The 18,315-nt window shown below is 51.1% G+C and overlaps 1 protein-coding gene across 4 annotated transcripts; it reads right to left on the minus strand.

Moving 5' to 3' along the window:
- Nucleotides 1-228: 228 nt before the first annotated feature.
- Nucleotides 229-18,143, minus strand: CTNS (cystinosin, lysosomal cystine transporter). Of its 4 annotated transcripts, none has more exons than XM_047832953.1 (12): nt 17,909-18,142; nt 15,302-15,381; nt 11,319-11,397; nt 9,706-9,790; nt 6,479-6,582; nt 6,234-6,365; nt 5,365-5,464; nt 5,162-5,281; nt 3,949-4,119; nt 1,975-2,092; nt 1,577-1,691; nt 229-1,238 (listed from the first exon to the last, which is right to left on the minus strand). In XM_047832953.1, exons 2-12 carry the CDS (start codon nt 15,360-15,362, stop codon nt 1,157-1,159), a joined length of 1,167 nt encoding a protein of 388 aa, XP_047688909.1. In that variant the 5' UTR covers nt 15,363-15,381; nt 17,909-18,142; the 3' UTR covers nt 229-1,156. The 4 variants fall into 4 exon arrangements, with proteins under 4 accessions (XP_047688909.1, XP_047688910.1, XP_047688912.1 ...); XM_047832954.1 differs by lacking the exon at nt 17,909-18,142 and adding an exon at nt 17,711-17,878; XM_047832956.1 differs by lacking the exon at nt 17,909-18,142 and adding an exon at nt 17,498-17,666.
- Nucleotides 18,144-18,315: the final 172 nt, after the last annotated feature.

Consider the following 18,315-nt stretch of genomic DNA (forward strand, 5'->3'; position numbering starts at 1 on the left):
TAGAGAGACATGGTACCTGTGGGACCTACCTGGCCCTGAGCAGGCAGGCATCTTGCACTACCCACGAGGGCTCCCCGATGAAATGCAGGATCGGCATGCAGCTACCTCGGGATCAGTGTACTTTGCAACCCCTGGCGTTTCCTTTTACGGGTTGACTAGGGCTGTCTCCCTAAGCCCTAAGGATTATTTCTGAAGCCAACACACCTGCCTTCTGCATCTGGCAAAGGCTCAGTGTGCAGAAAGGAAACAAATCAGGTTTTAATTAAGGATACAGGCACCTCACATTGATCTTGTAGTAAAAAAGTCTTGAGAATGAACTGACAAGGCACATCCTGGGACACTCCCCTCCTGCCACAGGAAGGAGAGCTGCCTGGGATAGAAGAGAAGGGGGTTTGGAATAAAGGTTGGGCCCATGAGGATTGTGTGAGCTGGTTTCAAGTCCATATGTCAGGCTCAGGCTCCTGAACAGCCAAAAAATTGGTGAGGCTCAGGTAGGAATCTGGGGGAAGTGAGGGAAGGGGCCAGTCTTCCCCTGTAGGGGAGCTATACTCACCAATTGGCAGGTCTTACAGGCCTCTAAGGCACAGGTTTGTGTGTTTGTGTTTGTGTGTGTGTGTGTGTGTGTGTGTGTGAGCGCGCGTGTCCATCCCATACTCCAGATGCAGGATGAGGAGCAGTTGAAGGGGATTACGTGGGGCCCCAGGACTCTGGGAAAGTGGAGGTAGGCAGAAGGTGAAGAAATTAAGCTACTTACTTCCAAAACATCCCTCAAAAAAATCCAAAAGGGGTTAGTGTGATAAAGATCCAGAGGGATTGGGCATAAGCCTAGCTCAGAACCAATCTGTTGGGCACTTTAAGGCTCAGAAATACAGTTTCTTTGCCAGACCCTGGCCTGGGCCACCTGCGATTAAGTTGTGGGAGTTGAATTACGTAGGAGTGTCAGGACGGTGAGTGCTCAGAGAATGTGGCCTTCAGAGAAGGGACCCCAAAGGCCTGACCCCAATATCCTATCCCCTCTGCCACCAGCACCAGCACCTCTGAGTCCACTGGCCACATCACCAGGCTGCTTGGTCTCTGGAAACACGGCAGTGGCAGCAAAGCGCCCTTGGTTCACAACGGCAGGGTCCTTCAAGCTGCTCCCAGAAACACTGGTTGTTTAGGTCAAGGCCTTCGGCTCCAAGCTCAGCACCCAATCCTGCCTGGGACGGCTGTCAGAACCCGTGTGTGCTGCCTGAAGCCTTAAAGAAAATAAAGACGGTGGCATCAAGATGCAGGAGGGCCAGATGCCTGGCCGGCAAGGCCTGGGAAGGGCCGTCAGCAGTGTCGTTTTCCGTATCAGAGCAGAATCTGGTGTCTGTCTCAGAGGGAGGTTCCTCCCCAGCCTGTCCTGGGAGAGTCCTGGCTGAAGGCAGGCCGGTTTGCGCATAAGGCGTTTGGCCCTGAGGAAGAGAGCGCTTCAACACTGTCAGCACAAGGCGCCAGCCCTGCACTCCAGACTCTGCCCCAGCCTTCCAGGCGGGTGCAGGGCCTGGGCCATTTATGCTGGGTCCCTGGGTACTAGTTCAGTTGGTCATACCCTGGTTTCTTTCTGTATAAGCAGAAGTGCTGAATGAAGAAGACAATGTCGAAGAAGATGGAGAAGACGCCGAGTCCAAACTTGGTTGGGTCTCCAAAGATCAGTGTCCACTGGTCTGTTAATAGCCACAGGGGACAGAGTTTGGCTTTAAGTTGGCAGCTCCTGAAGCAGCTGGAGCATATGGGGCTGTGGGGGTGGGGGGGGTCCTCATCTGCCCAGGAAACCACTAATCCTCCAGCTGCCAAGGCCCCTAGGTAAGTCTCACCTTGGTGTTGGGATTGGCTTGGATTCCCAGGCTGAAGGACTGGGGGTCAGATGGAGAGATGTCCCAGGAAGCCTGGCCCCCACCCTGTGCCTCCAGCCCACTGAACGGGCAGGCAGCCTGCTGGCTGACTCACCATTGTTGTAGGACTGGAGGAACATCTGGAGGAGGCTGAAGCTGCCCCCGGTGAAGTCCAGAAGCACGTTACCAATGCTCCAGCCCTCGGTGCTTTTGTAGTAAAAGTTCATGTAGGCCTGAGTCAGACACATGGGCAGACATAAGGTCGGCAGTGAGGGGGCTGAGTGGCTGCCTCATGCACCTTGTGACCACCACTCTAAACAAGAGCAGCTCTAATTCCTCCCACTCATGTGCTTGGGCCTCAGCTCCAAAGAACACAGTGACCTTTGGGCTCTGACAATCTCTGCCAGCAGAGGAAGCAGCATGGGCGGGTCCAGGGGGTCTCATCTGGGTGCACGGCCAACAGCCCTCCTCCTCCCATCCCTGCACCTAGCAACTGCAAAGGAGCAGGGATGTTGCTTGTCCATAGTCTTCATCCTTTCCTGTTCTGCGACAAAACCCTGCCCTGGTTTTCTAGCAATTGATTTTTCTTCTCATCTCCATTGAAGGGTCTTCCTAAACTCAGCCTGGACTTCATGTTGTGCTTATCAACATAGGCTAGGAGTCTGATTGTCTGGTCTGGTACCCCAGCTCCACCCCGGGAAGGAGGTTATCTCGGGAGAGTTACTGGAGTTCTCTTAACCTCAGTTTTCCCCATCGGTAGAGTGGACTGGACTTCCACCACAGCTCTGGCTGGGCTCTGGGGACTCCATCTGGGGCTTCCTAGGTCTAGTGGGTGGGTCTACGTGGACATTCCCCCACTTCCTGCCGCCGCTGCCCCACATCCTTCCTCCAACACCAGAACCCTCTGGACTTCTCTGACTGGGGCAACCTCCCTATCATCCAAGAGGGAGGGCATGGCCCCTGTGGTGGTCTTCTCTCAGCCAGCCACCTGTGAGTTCCCCTTTGTCCTCTCCCACCTTGTTTCATGCTTGCGGCCACCTCTCCAGTTTTGGGACAATTCCAAGCGTCTCCAGGTGGGGCTCCTGCCTCCTAGACTGACCAGGCCCAAGCCTTCCCACACTCAGGAACTGTGGCCCCGGTTCCCTCAAGACCTATCCCCCTCAACTGCGAAGCCTTCTTCCCCAGCCCCCTAGGGCCCTCTCAGTTTCAACACTGCTCAGCCAGCAAGGTCTCCTTGCTGCCACCCCCCCCCCCCCCCGAATACCCCCTCCTCTCTCATCCACACAATTAAGTCCTGCTCATCCTTAAGGCTCTGGATCTGTTTCCATGCCCTCCAGGAGATGGACCTTGACTCTGGCAAAATGCTATCCTTCCTCAGCCCAGGAAATACAAGCCTCCCTGCACCAGGGAGACTGAAAAGGGGGCTTTTGCACTGGAAATGGGGTAGGTTAAAGGAGGCCCTAGATTCAGGGGTGGAGCCCACCATTAGCAGCTATTTCACACCTTCCCCTGTCCTGGGCCATTGGGCTATGGGGCAAGATGTGTTTGACTCTAGGTCTCTGCATCTGAATAGACCTTAGTACCTGAGGGAGCATGCTGAAGGCCCCTAAAGTGGACCCTGGATGAAACCTCTGAGGAAGGCATCTCTGGATAGGAGATGGAGGTCAGAGGTCGCAGCCCCGGGCCGCTTCCTCTCACTCAATCTTTTCCAAGCAGCGGCTGCTGCTCTTCAGGGTCATCAGTTGTGCTAACAGGGGGTGAGAGTAGGGGGCAGACGAAGTCATTAGGAAAGACTGGGATGGCGAGAGAAGTGACCTGTACAACCTGACTCTCAGAGTAGAGCATGAGCTCAGAGAAGTCTCCACTGACTTCCTCAGGCGATTCCTGGCACCAGGGAGGAGCAGCAGTACTTACGGCCGGCTTTCTGCCTGGCCCTGCTCTGGCTGCGCTCATGGCTTCCACTGCAACCTTCCATTCATGCCTTCTCACCCCGGCTACGGGCTGCCCCATGGGAGCAGGACCTGGGGTCTGTATCTCACCCCTCTCACTCTAATGGCCATGTGAAAAGTAAGGAGGGCCCTGGAGGTACCTGTGGAAAATACTTGACCAGCGTCACCGCGAGCTTGATGTAGGAGAAGCAGAAGAGAAACCGCAGCCACGTGGTTACCCCGACTGCAGCCAAAATCATGGTGATGAGCACAAAGAGCCACGAGAGCACCAGGAAGCTGATGGCAGGCCAGGACACGTGCTGGCTGCCTCGCTGAGGATGATGGAGAGAGGGAAGGGAAGGGGATAGGTGGTGGGGGTTGAGAGTCCAGTGCCAACCACACCACTGTCGCTATCAGGATCTCTAGTTCAGTCATTCTTGGACTTTCCAGAGCCCATTTGCTTCTTGTTCCCACACTGCAGAACGGGTACCTCTCAGAGGCCACCAAGGGCTGGGAACGTGGCCCCCAACACACTGGAGGCCTGGTGCCCCATTCCAGCCCAGACTCGTTCCATGATCCAGGTGGAGCCTGATCATCTCTGGAATCTATCCCTCACCCCTACCTTTCCCCAAAGCAGGTCTCCTTCACCAGGCTTCACAGAAAGGTAACCTAGAAGGTCCGTGACAGGGGGAACCAAGCAGTCCCCGGCTGACCTTGCATGTGCAAAGGGAGCTCCCTGAAGGAAACACTGCACCCACAGGGAAGTGAGAGAAGACGTGCAGGTCAGTGATCCCCTGAAAACCGGCCTTATGGTGCTTTCTTTGCTGAGGCACTCAACAGCCCCCAGCAATGCAGCGGAGGCCATTCTCCTCAGCCTGGCACTCCAGACCCTTGGACCCCTCAGGAGCCTGCTCCCCTCACCGGGACCCTGAACCCCAGCCACAAACATCTGGTCATAGTTCCTCTCACTGCCCCCTGGCCTTCAGAGTTCTGTCCTCCCACTGGGGCCGCCCCATCACCACGGCAACATCACTTATACTATGGACCACAACTCAGAGCCACTTCCTTGACGCCCTCCCCCTCCTCTCTGGTTGTGTCAGGGCCTCCATGAGCTTCCCGTGTCCTCTCGTCCTACTCAACTCTCAGCCCGCTGGGTCATCACTGCCTCTGTGTCTCTCACCCCACACCTGGGGGTCCTGAGGGCTTGGGCTCATGGGTGTTCCCTGTGTCCAGCATGGGGCCGGGCCTCTTATCTTGGCCCCAGTAAGCAGATGCCGAGTTTCTGTGTCTTCTATAAAATAGGAGGTATGGGTGGCGGCTGGTGGTGGTGGGTGTTGGCACCTTAGGTGGGGTGGGCACCAGCTCATCTCTCACCTCGTACAGGAAGCACTGCACCATGATAACCAGGGTGAGGGCGACTGCGTGCAGGCTGAAGAAGACGTCGTTACTATCCACGGGGTTCACTCCATTGGGGTACTTGAGGAAAAACTGCTCCTGTTTGAGGGGTTGGGAGAAGCCTGGGGGTGAGGCGCAGCCAAGCTACCAAACAGCTGGGGCCAGGCTGCAGTGGGCATTACCTTGATGTAGGGCACCCAGAAGAGGCCAATGTTGAACACGCTGTAGGCCACAAAGCCTGTCAGGTTCAGCGCCACGAAATCAAAGCTTAGACCAATGACACTGGCATGGGAGCGACAAAGAGACAAAGCAGGGTAAAAGGTGAGACTGGAAAGATGGGAGGGGACAGAGCTCCCAACAAATGGGGAGGAGGGCCCGGCTCTCCCAAGGAGAGCACGGTCCTCAGGCCCCTTTGCACACCCTAATCGATGCCACACTATCCCACCCTCTTGGGAACCAGTGTCCTCCCTCCTTCCCCTGTCTCTGCCTCCATAAGTCCTGGCCTGGAGGGAAGTCTGGAGGCCTCCTTCAGAGAGAAAGCATCTCCGTCCCTGGCTCCCAGCTTAGCAGCCCTATGAGGCCCATGTGGCTGGGGTAACTGCAGGACAGCTTGGGTCCTTGCTATGCAAAGACACAACTCCAGGCCCACTTTGTCTTTAAAGTCAGGGTGGGGTCGCTTAACCTCCAAGGCTGAAGGACCCAGCTCTAGCACTGCAGCAGGACTTGACACTAATTCCTGCAGGGCTGGATGGACCAAGAACAGCAGATGTGGTGGGCTCCTCCCTCCCAGCACATTCTCTGCTTCCCTGAGAAGCCCCAATTTGTTGCTTTCACAGGGAGGGGCTGAACTGGGCCACAGACCAAATGCCTAGCACTGCAAGTCCTGCCACAGGCTCTTAGAGCTTTCATACTGGACAACTTTCTAGAAAGGGCAGGAAGAGAGAAGAGCCGAGGAAGAAAGTCTGAACCCATGCTGCCTACAGCCTCGCTGGGATGCCTCCCATCTTACCAGCCCCAAGTGACTGCAAGTAAAGCTCAGTGAGTTGGTTACCTTTTCCGCCTCCAGTTGGTGATCACCTGAGGGTAGAAGGAAATGGACCAGGCCACAAAGTAAATCCAGCCAATCACCTGGTTTATGATGCTAACGATATTGCTATGGACGACCAAGAAGCGGATCCTTGGGCTAGAAAGAATTTGGGGATGAGCGGAGGCTGGGCTCCAAGGAAGCCCCATGTGCCCGACGATGCCTGCCTCCCATCTCATCATTTAAGCCTATGTGGGCTGAGGCCAGCCTACCCGGTCTGGTTGGAATGGTTTCCATGCAGATAAGCAGTAAGTTGTCCAACATTTTGAGATGTCACTTGAAAAGAGGAATCTGTCACGCCGGGAGGCACCACAACCTGTTAGGAAAACTGAATTCGATCCAGTGCTACATAGTTATTGGGACCTGAGTGTCCAGCTCCAGGCTACACTCTAGGAAATAGTGGGACGGATGACACACAGTTTGGACCTTCCAAGAGCTTACTAACAAAAGGGAGAAACATTGGACCAACTACCCCTCCCCCAAGAACCCCCTCCCCCTACCTGTGTGTTAGACTTTCTGAGCAGAACAATAGCCCCGCCCTCAGGCCTCAACTCCCAGGGAAGGTGGGACAGCTCTCCTCTCACTAACCATGTGATCTCAGGCAAGTTATTCGACCTCAGTTTGCTCACCTGTACAAGCGGATAACAGAAGTGTCTACCTTTCAGGGTTGCTATGAATGACATAAAGTCCATAAATACTATGTCTGCTATTACTTCTACTTCTGCTATTATGGAAGGCTCCTCAATATCCACAAACAACATCTGCCCCACGCCCAGTGTGGCTGCCAAGTGACAAAACAGAAGAGGTGCAATCAACAGACACTTGACAGGGAGAACATTCTCACCCTCATTTCTGATAAACATTTTATGTTTATCAAAAGTTGTCTCCAAGAAAGAGAGAGGCTTGCCTGCAACATCTGATCTCCCAGTCATTTCCTTGGATACTCTCAAATCCCCCGAACGTGGCAGGGAGCAGGATGATACCTTTGCTGACCCAAACTGTCTCCCCCTCTTTGCTCCTTGGGTAATGCTCTGGGCCCCACACCTCCACCCATGTCACAGGCGTTGTGAGGATGCAGTCATTAGAATTCAGTGGCTTCTTTATGAGGACCCTGGAAGGACTTTGTGTTTTTAGCACTAGAAATCAGGGGGCTTTGGCGGAACAAATAAAATGGTATGAGCGGCTGCTGCAAAGCCCAGAGTCTAATTCATGGCCCACCTCTTGCAAGCTACGTCCTCATGATGCGTACCACTTTTGGCTATTGTTTTCTTATTTTTAACAGGTTTTCTTGGCAATGTTGTTTGTATATTTGTAAGTGGGCCACTACGTCCCTTCAGGAACTAGGAAGGAAGAAAACTGGTCAACTGGAAATCAACTGGTACAGGGCAGAAGGAAATCATAACTACCACTATCTTTTTTTTTTTTTTAAATTAATAAACTTTATTTTTAAGAGCAGTTTTAGGTCCACAAAATTTACCACTATCTTTCACTCTGTGCTTTCTTTCTGCATGCCAGGTACAATCCTAGACATTTTATACTCACTATGCTTTTAATCCTCATAACCCTTGTCAAGCAGACATTATTACGTCTACAAGTGAGGAATCTGCGATGTGCTGGGTGGGGTACCTTGTCCAAGGCTCATAGGTCAGGCCCCTAGTTCTAACCAGTAGTTTCCAAAGGCAGGAGACAGGACTGGCTAGAGCTGGATGGGAGGGGCCATATAGGTTGGCTCCTGGAAAGTGGGTTGGTACTCATATGGATCACTCTAAAACTGGATTTGACTCCCACCATTGATTTTTTTTTTTTTAATTATAGTTGACATACAATGTTATCCACCATTAACATTTTTATGAAAGTGAATTATAACATATGTGCAGAAAAGTTTACACATCACAGCTTGATGAAATAATATCCACAAACCAAGATCAAGCACTCGGGTCAAGAAATGGAACACTTCCAGCATTCAGAAGCCCTATTCGGCTCTTTTCCAGTCACACCTAAGCCCCAAGGGGAAACCACTATGCTGACCAACACCACAGATTTGCCTTGACTGGGTGTGCACTTTATGCACAAAGAAGCATACAGTCTACTTTACTGTGTCAGGCTTCTTTTGCTTAAAATGATGTTTGACTTTCACGGATTTCGAAAAGATGATACTTTTACTTAGTGGTCTGACCTGAAACTAGGCGATCAATGTCATTCCTCAGAGTCTAAATTTGATCTGTGGATCACGCCAGACGTCAGCTGGGTGCCACAATCTGCTGTAAGAACCACCAGGCTTTTCTTACCCTGCAGCAGGCTTCATACCCCAGGGCAGGAGGAAGTGGTGAGAAGTGGCTCAGTCTAATGAGGCGTGGTGCTCACCAAAGGGTGAGAGGGGACTCCCTTCCCACACAAGGCCCTTCTGGGTTGACAGGCTTTATCTGATCGCATGCTTTAGTGCTGTTTTCTTGCCAGGGGCCTCAGAGCCAACTTGCAGCCCATTTCTACAACCACACAGGGCCTGTGACATGCCTCAGAGTTATCCCTGCATTTATTTTGTCTTTTTTTTTAAGCCACTGTTTATTCTCTACATTATTCTCCCCTATTGGTATTTTTTACTTAGTCAATTTGTAATTGGCTCAAATGTTGGTAAGGTAGAAGCAGTGTGTATATTAACATATAAATGCATAGGGGCGCCTGGGTGGCGCAGTCGGTTAAGCGTCCGACTTCAGCCAGGTCACGATCTCGCGGTCCGTGAGTTCGAGCCCCGCGTCAGGCTCTGGGCTGATGGCTCAGAGCCTGGAGCCTGTTTCCGATTCTGTGTCACCCTCTCTCTCTGCCCCTCCCCTGTTCATGCTCTGTCTCTCTCTGTCCCAAAAATAAATAAACGTTGAAAAAAAAAATTAAAAAAAAAAAACCAAAATAAAAAAACATATAAATGCATAAGGGCTATGAATAGTGATCATTAGACAGCATTTGGCACTGATTTTTGGAAATAACACTCAACCAATGGAATCTCAGAATAATGCTTTGCAAACTTCAGTGTGGACCTAAATAATCTGGGGATCTTGCTCAAATGCAGGTTTTGAATCAGTAGGTCTAGGATGGGGCCCATGATTCTGCATTTCTAAAAGGTTTTCAAGAAGGGACAATAGTATTGGTCCACCAATACCCTCTAAGTACCACAATTTTAGAAAATCATCATATGAATTTCTTCTACATTCCCAGGACCATTTTTGCCTCAAATTTCTTACCACCACTTTCCTAATTCCATCTATGTGGCTTAAATGGCCATTGTCAAAGAGACCAACAAAGCCAAAATCAGAGATTTTGAGAATGATGGAACAGGGGCGGCCCACAGTATAAAAACAAGGTGGCCTATTTCCACAGGTATGCACTTAAAGACTATTTTGTTACCCAGCAGTTCTCCACCCATCAGTTAAAATTCATTACTTACTTCATCAGGGAGCTCAAGGATAGTAACATTTTTTGAACGAAATGTGATTTGAAAAGTGATCACCAAGGTTGCATTTAATGGATGCCTGTGGAGGACAAGAGTCTGATTACTACTGAGAAGCCGGACACTGTGAGATCTCAACCAACCCTCTCGATTTCACATAGGCCTGTCACTTCTCAAGCAATTAGCATTAAATGTGCTATGTGCTAGGTTCTGAGTCTCAGACAGGTGGGGTCCTTGCTCCTTAGGAGCTTTCTATCTGTATTAGGAGACAAGAAGCCCATGGGGGCCAGGTGAGACCCTGAGAAGGTGGGGAACTGGCTGTGACTGCCAGAGGCCAACAGGACCATGCCATTTGCTCTGGTGGAGAAGGCTTCCAAGGACTCAATTGTGAGCAGGGATAGGTGTGTCCCCAGAAAGCCATGAGATGTGTCTGATGGGAGTAGTCAGTGATGTCCTCAAGTGTGGATGTACAGGCCTGGAGTTAATTTGGAAGGCTATGGAATGCCACTCAAGGATTCTGGAGAGGGACGATGTGGTGAGGGGATGGCCTGTCAGATTTATAAGGTATCCACATAGAGAGGTGGCAGGAATTGGGACGGAATGCAGGTCTGTTAGGGAGCCTTGCTACCAAAGCTTTGGTCTGAGATCAGACTGCCCAGGAGAGGTAAAGAAAAGGCAGAAGGGTAAAGAGTAAAGGACAGGGTTCTAGGCCTTCATCCTGGGGAATCCTCCTGGCTGGGAGTCTGGCAGTCTGTACTCGGCCAGCACCTCACCCCTAAACCAGCAAAGGTCAGCAAGGAACACTCTCAGACAAGGCTAAGCATGAGGGTTGCCATGAATGGGATTCACCCAGTATGTTCACTTCTGCTTTCAGGAGGGATCTCAGAAGTGTTGGTGAGCAGCTCAGCAACTTGCCCCCTGATCTTCAGGGCTGTCATCAAATGCTCAGAGCCTTGGGAAAGACCACCCTGAGGTCTGACATCAACTGCTGGTCACTTAAGGACATCTCTCAGAAGGGGAAAAGGTTCACGTCTCTATGGAGAATCCCGCTTCCTCCTCTTCTGACCAGAAACAAGGATTCAGTGGCTGGTGGGGAAAGACTCTAGGACCTCAATCTGCAGACCACCTGCTATCGCCTCTCTTTCTCTGGCTTGTCTTTTTGTTTTTGTTTTTAAAATTTTATTTTTTCAGGAGAGAAGGGACTTGATAATACCATATAGAATACCATATAGCATATCCACTGACCCTTCTCTGGCTTGTCTTTTTTTAATTTTTATTTTGAATGTTTATTTATGTTTGGGTGGTGAGGACAGAGCACGAGCAAGGGAGGGGCAGAGAGACAGGGAGACACACAATCCGAAGCAAGCTCCAGGCTCTGAGCTGTCAGCATAAAGCCCGATGTGGGGTTTGAACTTGTGAACTGGGAGATCACGACCTGAGCCTAAGTTGGACGCTTAACTGACTGCGCCACCCAGGCACCCCATAGCTTGTCTTAAAGTGAAGAGGCAAAGGCATCACACTTGAAATATGAACGGAGCCAGGGGTCAGCTCTGACCCAGCCACAGGGTGAATGAACTCAGCTGATGGTAGAGTTGAGCCCGGGAACTTACTGAAGGGTGATGCTGATGTTGGCCGAACTTCCATTTTCCAGCTTCACAGTGGGAGGAACAGTGAGATTGACTGTTGACTCTGGAAGGGCCCAAACCAATGACAAGCCATCAGGTCAGAGAACTCAGGCCCACAAGGAAAAGCTAGGACAAGGATCCCTGACATCTGAACTCATGAGCGCTGACTCACAGCAACCCCCATGTTCTAGGAGAAGATGTGGACGTCCTGGGGGGGATAAGTGATGGACCTGGAAACCTGAGCCTTCATTACGTTCCTTTCCCTCTGACACCAGAGAGACAGAGGCAGACACAGGCCTCAGCAGGAAACAGTGTAGCTTCCTCTTTCCCACACCAAGAAGCTCTGGGGCTGAGTTACCCAGAGATAGGAGCCCCAAAAACTGTCACGCAGGAATTCAAGGATCGATCCGGGACTGGAAAATGTGGACTTGAACCACCTCTTCAGATGGGAAAGCACAGGGGTCTCCTCTGTTCATGGAGCTAAAATGGCCCTGTAGAACTGGTCCAGCCCCTTCCTGTACTCTCAGAGACACACAGGGCCCAGCTATCCTGTTTCTAAAGAACCCCTTTGGGCTCCATACTAACTTAGCTAAACCCATTCACTGATCCCCTTCCTGAGGCTGACTCTGGGGGCTGGAGAATGGTGAACACCACAGTCTCACATAGGGATTTCTTCTTGGCATTAAGGTGTTGATGAAGGATAAAGTAGACAAATAGGCCTTGGGAGTGAGGGCGGAAGCAGGTTGGGAAGGCCAAATACCCTAGAGCAACCTGGCTATAGAACTAGAGTGAGCCAGCCTCTCCCCGACCTCTTCCAGTGTTCTTTGGGCAGCCCACACTCACACCCCACTCCTACTCCCAGGTGTGCTCAAAGCCCCAGGCACCTGTCCACCTCACCTCCCTTACCTCGAGGCCTTCACGGTTATGCAAGGGCTAAGGAGGGGTCACGAATCTAGACTGGGCAGGAAAGGGAGTCCACAGGGGAAAGAAGGAGCTCAACTTGATTAAAGAGGGAGCAGCTGTAGGCAGCCCCAGGTTTCTCTCTCCCCACTCCCCTCTAGGCAGAAGATGAGGAACTGAGATCTGAGATTTTTAGGTGTTCAGATTGGAAGGGAACATAAAAGTTCCCTAATTTAACCTCCACTGTCTGATCCTATTTTTCATTACTCCTACCTGGAAGGTGCTCTTCCTCTGCCTGAACATCTCTAGAAATAGTAACCTCATCTCCTGCAAAGGAATTGGCCAGCCTGGAACTTGTACTCCCGGGCCTGGCTCTGCTGCCTGGGGCCCCTGAGGGGCCCACATTAGCCCTGCACACATGAATGCAGACACAGGCTCTGTCACCTGCATCTGCAAGCCTCCAAGCTGAGACTCCCACAGTCTGAGGTCTCTAGTTCCATGCTCTCAGCACAGCTGCCTGGCTGAGTGCCGCTGAGTAGGTTTGTCCCCATGCTGGCCCTTTCAGAGGCCAAGCTTCTCAGAGCGGAGTAAGACGATCCCTCCCTTAAGTGTAGCCTCAGGGCCTGGAGGCGGCTTTGGCAACTCTGCCCCTTTTCCACACTCTGATGTCAACCCGAAGCTTTGTTCTGGGCTTGTTCTGGGCTTGCACAGCTGGGGGTGGGGTAGAGCGGGGTGGGGCAGTAGTGCGTAAGTCCTGATGTTACTTTCTGTCTAGAGTTGAGGGCCACACTAGACAAGCAAAACCACTGAAGAGACAGTGCCCAGGACAGGGATACTGAAAGTGAGGCCAGGCAGCTACCCACACCTCTGGGTCCACCCATAAGCTCTGGTGCCCTAGGGTTCTGCTGGGCTGTGGTCAGGGTGAGTGAGAGATCAACATGTCTTTGCTCATCCACAGTCTTTGCATTTTAAAAGAGGAGGCTGTGAACTCTCATAGAACCAGATCAGGGAATGTTTACTCTCCCCTCACTTAGAGCCAGGGAGGACAGTGGCACTTAGCAGCTGACAGACTGGGCTCTGAAGTCACACGGTTCATCCTGGCTTTGTCACGTCCTCGCTGTGTGACCATGGGTAAGGTTCTGAGCCTCTATGGGTCTGTCTTTCCTCACCCATAAAATGGGGAGAATGGCACTACATGTAACACTGGTGTTTGCGACCCACCCTCCACATGGCCTGAGTGCTAAATAATTGCTGATGACCATTCCCGTCATCATTTAAACACTGCAGAGCATTTTTAAGCCCAAGATGGAAGGCAGTTACAAAGCAGGCATCATATCCAGGGAAAGCATATTTTACAGTTTGCCCTGGAAGAAGAGTCTCTGGACACCACATCAGAATTACCAAATAAGTCTTAATGAAACCACCCCAAGTTTCCCCTGAGAAAAACCTGGGTTTTTTTTTAAGAAATACTTGTTGACACCGCCCACTGTGCTCCCCACCCACTCTGCTAACACTGTTAACCCATTCTCTAATGATTGTAACAGTGAGAGGTGGGTATTCTCATTTCCAATTCAGATATAAGGAAACTGAGAATCCCAAGAGGGAGTGTCTTGCCCACACGGCTCAGTGATGGAGGCAGGATTCAAACCCAAGTTTCAAGCCCAGGTTCTTACCACTAGGTTGTAGTACCTCAAGATTCCACCCGGAGAAGTCAGACACCACAAACTCTGAAGGCCAATCATCTCATCCAGTCCTGGATGACCGATGCCCAAAGTAAAGAGCAGACAGGCAAGGCAGAATGAGGTCAGAAACCCAATTTCACTCACTTGATTTTATGGTGGCTTCCACCATTCTTTTTCAATGCGATTCAGGAAAGGAGGTGAAGTAATAAAATGGAGCAGGATCCTAGGCAGGTTCCACCTTTGCTGTTTTCTAGCTCTGTGACTTTGGGGAAGACTTTTACCCCCTCCTGGGCCTAAGTTTCCCCTCTGTTTAATTGAGATGGTGGTGGCTGGATACGCTCTTCTCTCCTAAGGCTTTATCTAAAGCCTGCTAATGCGGGTGTGACATACACTTGGGCCTTTTAGGCCCGGAGAACATGATCCCACAGGTCTGGGGCGGGATTCTGGAATCCGTATTGAGGAATACCAGGATGGTACAACCTTTCTTTCTTGGAAATTGCTTACCCACAAGGTGTGACTGCAAAGTAACATGACTGATTGTTTAATAAACCTGGAAGAGCATTCAAGAGGCCAGATAACTGTAATGGTACAGCCACTGTGTATGGTTGGGAAGCCTCTGCAGGATTTGTATTGCTTGTGTAAGGTTCATTTGAAATTGTTAGGGATTTGAAGATATCCCTTAAATAGCCTTGCTATTGTCCCTTGACGATAGCCAAGCTGATGATCAAAATAACTGGCCTGCCATCCTAGGAGTGCTAAACATTTTCTTTTCATGAAGGAATCTCAGCAATGTTTTAGGCAGTAGGAGAACTGATAGAATGATGCAGCCCTCTAAGGGCCCTGCTCTGAAGATCAAGCTTCACAAAGATGCACAAACCCTAAGGTATCTTTTGACGACCAGCCTGCGTTCTGTGAGGCCCTACCCCTTCCTGGGCTGCGGCACCCTGTTCCTCGGTTCCTAAGAGAAGGTCTTTTCATCTTACAAGGGGATGAGGCAGACTCTTCAGGTATCTGAACCTGAGAGAAGAACCAGGTACAAAAAGGTGGCCACCTCATTTGCTTCTGCACATCTCCCAGGACCCACGTAATTCCCTCTGTGAGGTCTACAGGGCAAGGAGTTGTCGGAGTTCCACAGTTTGACTTTGGTGACATGGAAAAGTAACAGGGACCCTGTGAAAAAGGCCAATTATCTTGGAACCGTCTGGCTCCCTGTAAAACTCCTGGACTCCAGACCTGGGTCTGCTCCATCACCGAGTGGTCGTTTGGCCACGGGCAGACAGGCGCATGCAGTCTGGACAATCCTAAGCCACTGGCTACAAACAGATCAGGCCACTTACTCTATAGCACCATCTCCCTCTTTACAAAGAGGCCCATTTCTAAACTTACCACATTTCTCTATGAACTTCAGGGGAAGAAGGATAGAAATCATCAGCCAACTGCTTATCATGTTCTTCAATTTCAAAGAACTAGGAAAAAGAACACACAGCAAGAGAAGTTCAGGTTAAAGTTGGAGCAGCTCAGCAACAAGTGGACAATATGCCATTTGGAACCATGGCATAGACAGTTCATAAAGGACTTTCACCTCACACCTGTGACCTCATGGGCTTTGTATCACCAGCTTGGAGGAGGAGACTCTAGGGTGAGTGGGTGCGAGGAGACTTAGTTTTCTTTGATATGTGGGGAAATGGGCTCAGAGAGGCTAAGCGTGTTGTGTAAGGTTCCACTCTGAGGAAGTAGACAAACACTGAATTTTTCCCCTCTTCAACTGCTTCTTGCAACCTAGTTAACAAAAAGAAAGAATGCACTCTTCTCAGTTGAGGGTCCTTTTTTTCAAAAAGTTATTCAAACTGTAGTCAGATATTTGACTTTGCGAACCTAAACCCCTTAAGAAAATTAATTTCATTCCCTGTCCGGAGACAAAAGCCTAAGGGGCTAATGCCACCAACTGACGTTTGGTTAAGTCCCTCCAGGACTAGCAGGGATCACTCATGATGGGGAGCCAGTGAGGGACAAGGCCCTGATTAGCCCAGGAGAAACTCACTGGTGAAGCGAGGGAGATGCACTGCATAATACCCATAATCCCCGACGCACAGCAGGTGAACCATATGTCAAGATGGGGCAGGTCAGCATGGATGTCTGTAACTTGGTCTATACATGTTGCCTTGGCACACAGAGCCCAGGCCTTCCCACCTGACAGCCTCTGGGGATCCCTGTGGGGACAGCTAGGAGAGGTCTGTGTGGAAACATCCCTTTGGTTTCAGCTTTCCCAAAAGGCCTCAAGGAGCCTCCTGATACACCCCTCCCTTCAAATAAGTCTTCCTCACTGCTCCAGCCTGCCTGACTTCTGCTTGTCCTTGCCTCCTCCAGGGGCCTCTCTGCCTGATGCAGCTCCCTTTGACTGTTAGGTCTTATCTCTGGAGCTTTTCCTCTTGCTGGCACTGACCTCCTCTCTCTAGCCTTCTCTGGAGGCCTCGCCTTTGGCATCCCTGTGCCCTCTACCATCCACTTTCTGTACTGTGACCTGTAGGGAATTGCTCTCCTGTGTCTGGAATGACCATGCATCTCCCATTCACTCTTGCCACTCTCTGCTCCTCACACCTGCCTGTGTCCTCAAGCTCACGATTAAGAATGTCCCTCAGGGTAGAGTCTAGATTTTCCTCTGGAAATCAGATACAAATCAGGCCTAACCAACTCTTCTCTCATCCTGCAGGAATGGAATGTGGACTGAAAAACTCAAATATTTGGTTAGCAAAGGTCTCCCAGGCTCAGAAGCTGAGATACCTTGGAGGAAAGACATCAGGACAGATAGACATTAAGAGGTAAGTCGATTAAAATGTGAGAAAAAGGTCAGATTCATAGCTACACACTAAAACTATGTCTTGTGAATGCTACAAGGTAGAAATGGAGAATTTCATGACAATGGGCTCAGTCAGGCATGCCCCTCTTCCTGTGTTAAGGTCTATCTTCCAGGCCTCACTCAGATACCACTTTAAGAAGTCTCTCACTCCCAAACCATCCATTCCAGGAGAAACCTGTGGCTAGGGGTCTCCAACTCCTGTCAGGTATCTGATTTAATCCTGTCAACTGTTTTATAACCTGGAATTTCTTGCGTCTCCTCTTGAAGAATACAGAAAGTGGCAAGGAACGTGTACCCTACAGACAGACTGCACAGGTTTGAACCTGAGCTCCCCACTTATTAGCCGTATTACTTTGGGGTGCTATTTAACCTCCTCAAGCTTCAATTTCCTAATGTAAAACAGGGACAGTGAGACTATATCATACGACTTTTAAAGGAGATGAAAAGTAAAGCATGGCTTGTGGCCTTCCAAAGAGCCACAGTTCACAAACAGAGTTAATTCGTGGTATTAAAATTTCATGGTGGTGGGGAGGGTCTGATTAGGAAAAAAGACTGAGAAACAAAGTTGTAAAATGATTACTGCTGTTGCCTAGGGCGCCTAGCAAGCTCTCATAAAGCATAGGTGTTATTTTTTATCAATTCTGTTGAAAAGGCAGGGCCCAGTCATTTGTCATCCTTTCCTCCAGCCTGAAAGCCCCGGAATGCAGGGCAGGGTCTCCTCATACCCAGTTCCCCAGAGCCCAGACCCGCGCTCAGCACATCAACTGGAGTTTCTGGAAGGGCCTTCTCAGCATCTCCTCTCTCCAAAGTAGACTGCAAACTCCGCGACCTGGATTCAGGCGGCAACTAACCAGAAGGCGGGGAAGGGGTTCAGACTTGCACTGGGATAGAGCCACCCACACCGCCTCATCAGCCCAACGTCCCCTGCCTCTGCTCACCACCAAGCGGGCCTTTCAACCTCGAGGCTGTCCGGTGTCTCGAGGCCGGGACTGCTGGTAGGTGGTGGAGCCCTGGCGCGGCTGGGGGGGAGCTAGATGCGCTGCAAGATCTCAACCGACTTACTGTACCAGTCTTTAGCCCTCTGGGGTTCCGTCTGGGAAATGGGGGGAGGCTGTTGGGGCCGCGCCGGCTCTCACCTGAGATCCTCTAGGCCCGGGGAACCCAACACACGGCACGCAGGAGCCGTTTGTGACTGCACCCGCTTCTCCCGGCCGGCTTGACTTGGGGTGAGGGCGGACCAGAAGTCACCTGACTCCAGCCACCTGATTCTCCGGGTACAGATTTCGGCGCTATGCACTCTGGGAACTGTAGTTTAGTCGTAGCCCGACCATCAGGAAGGGTTGGGGGCGGAGCAGAGGGGCGCAGGCGCCTTGGGAGGGATGAGGGCTCGGGTGTGAGGGAAGATTAAGCCCCTTTTACGACACAGAGACCCCTGGAGCGCCCAGTGCCTGTCGGCGTGCCCTGCCCTAGTTCGGTAAACGAAGCCCGGGCAGCGCTGCACTGCCCTGGAACTGCTGCCTTGCAGGACGGGCCTTCTAGGTCC

This window comes from Prionailurus viverrinus, chromosome E1 (assembly GCF_022837055.1).
Source record: "Prionailurus viverrinus isolate Anna chromosome E1, UM_Priviv_1.0, whole genome shotgun sequence".
NCBI classification, from domain to species: Eukaryota; Metazoa; Chordata; class Mammalia; order Carnivora; family Felidae; genus Prionailurus; species Prionailurus viverrinus.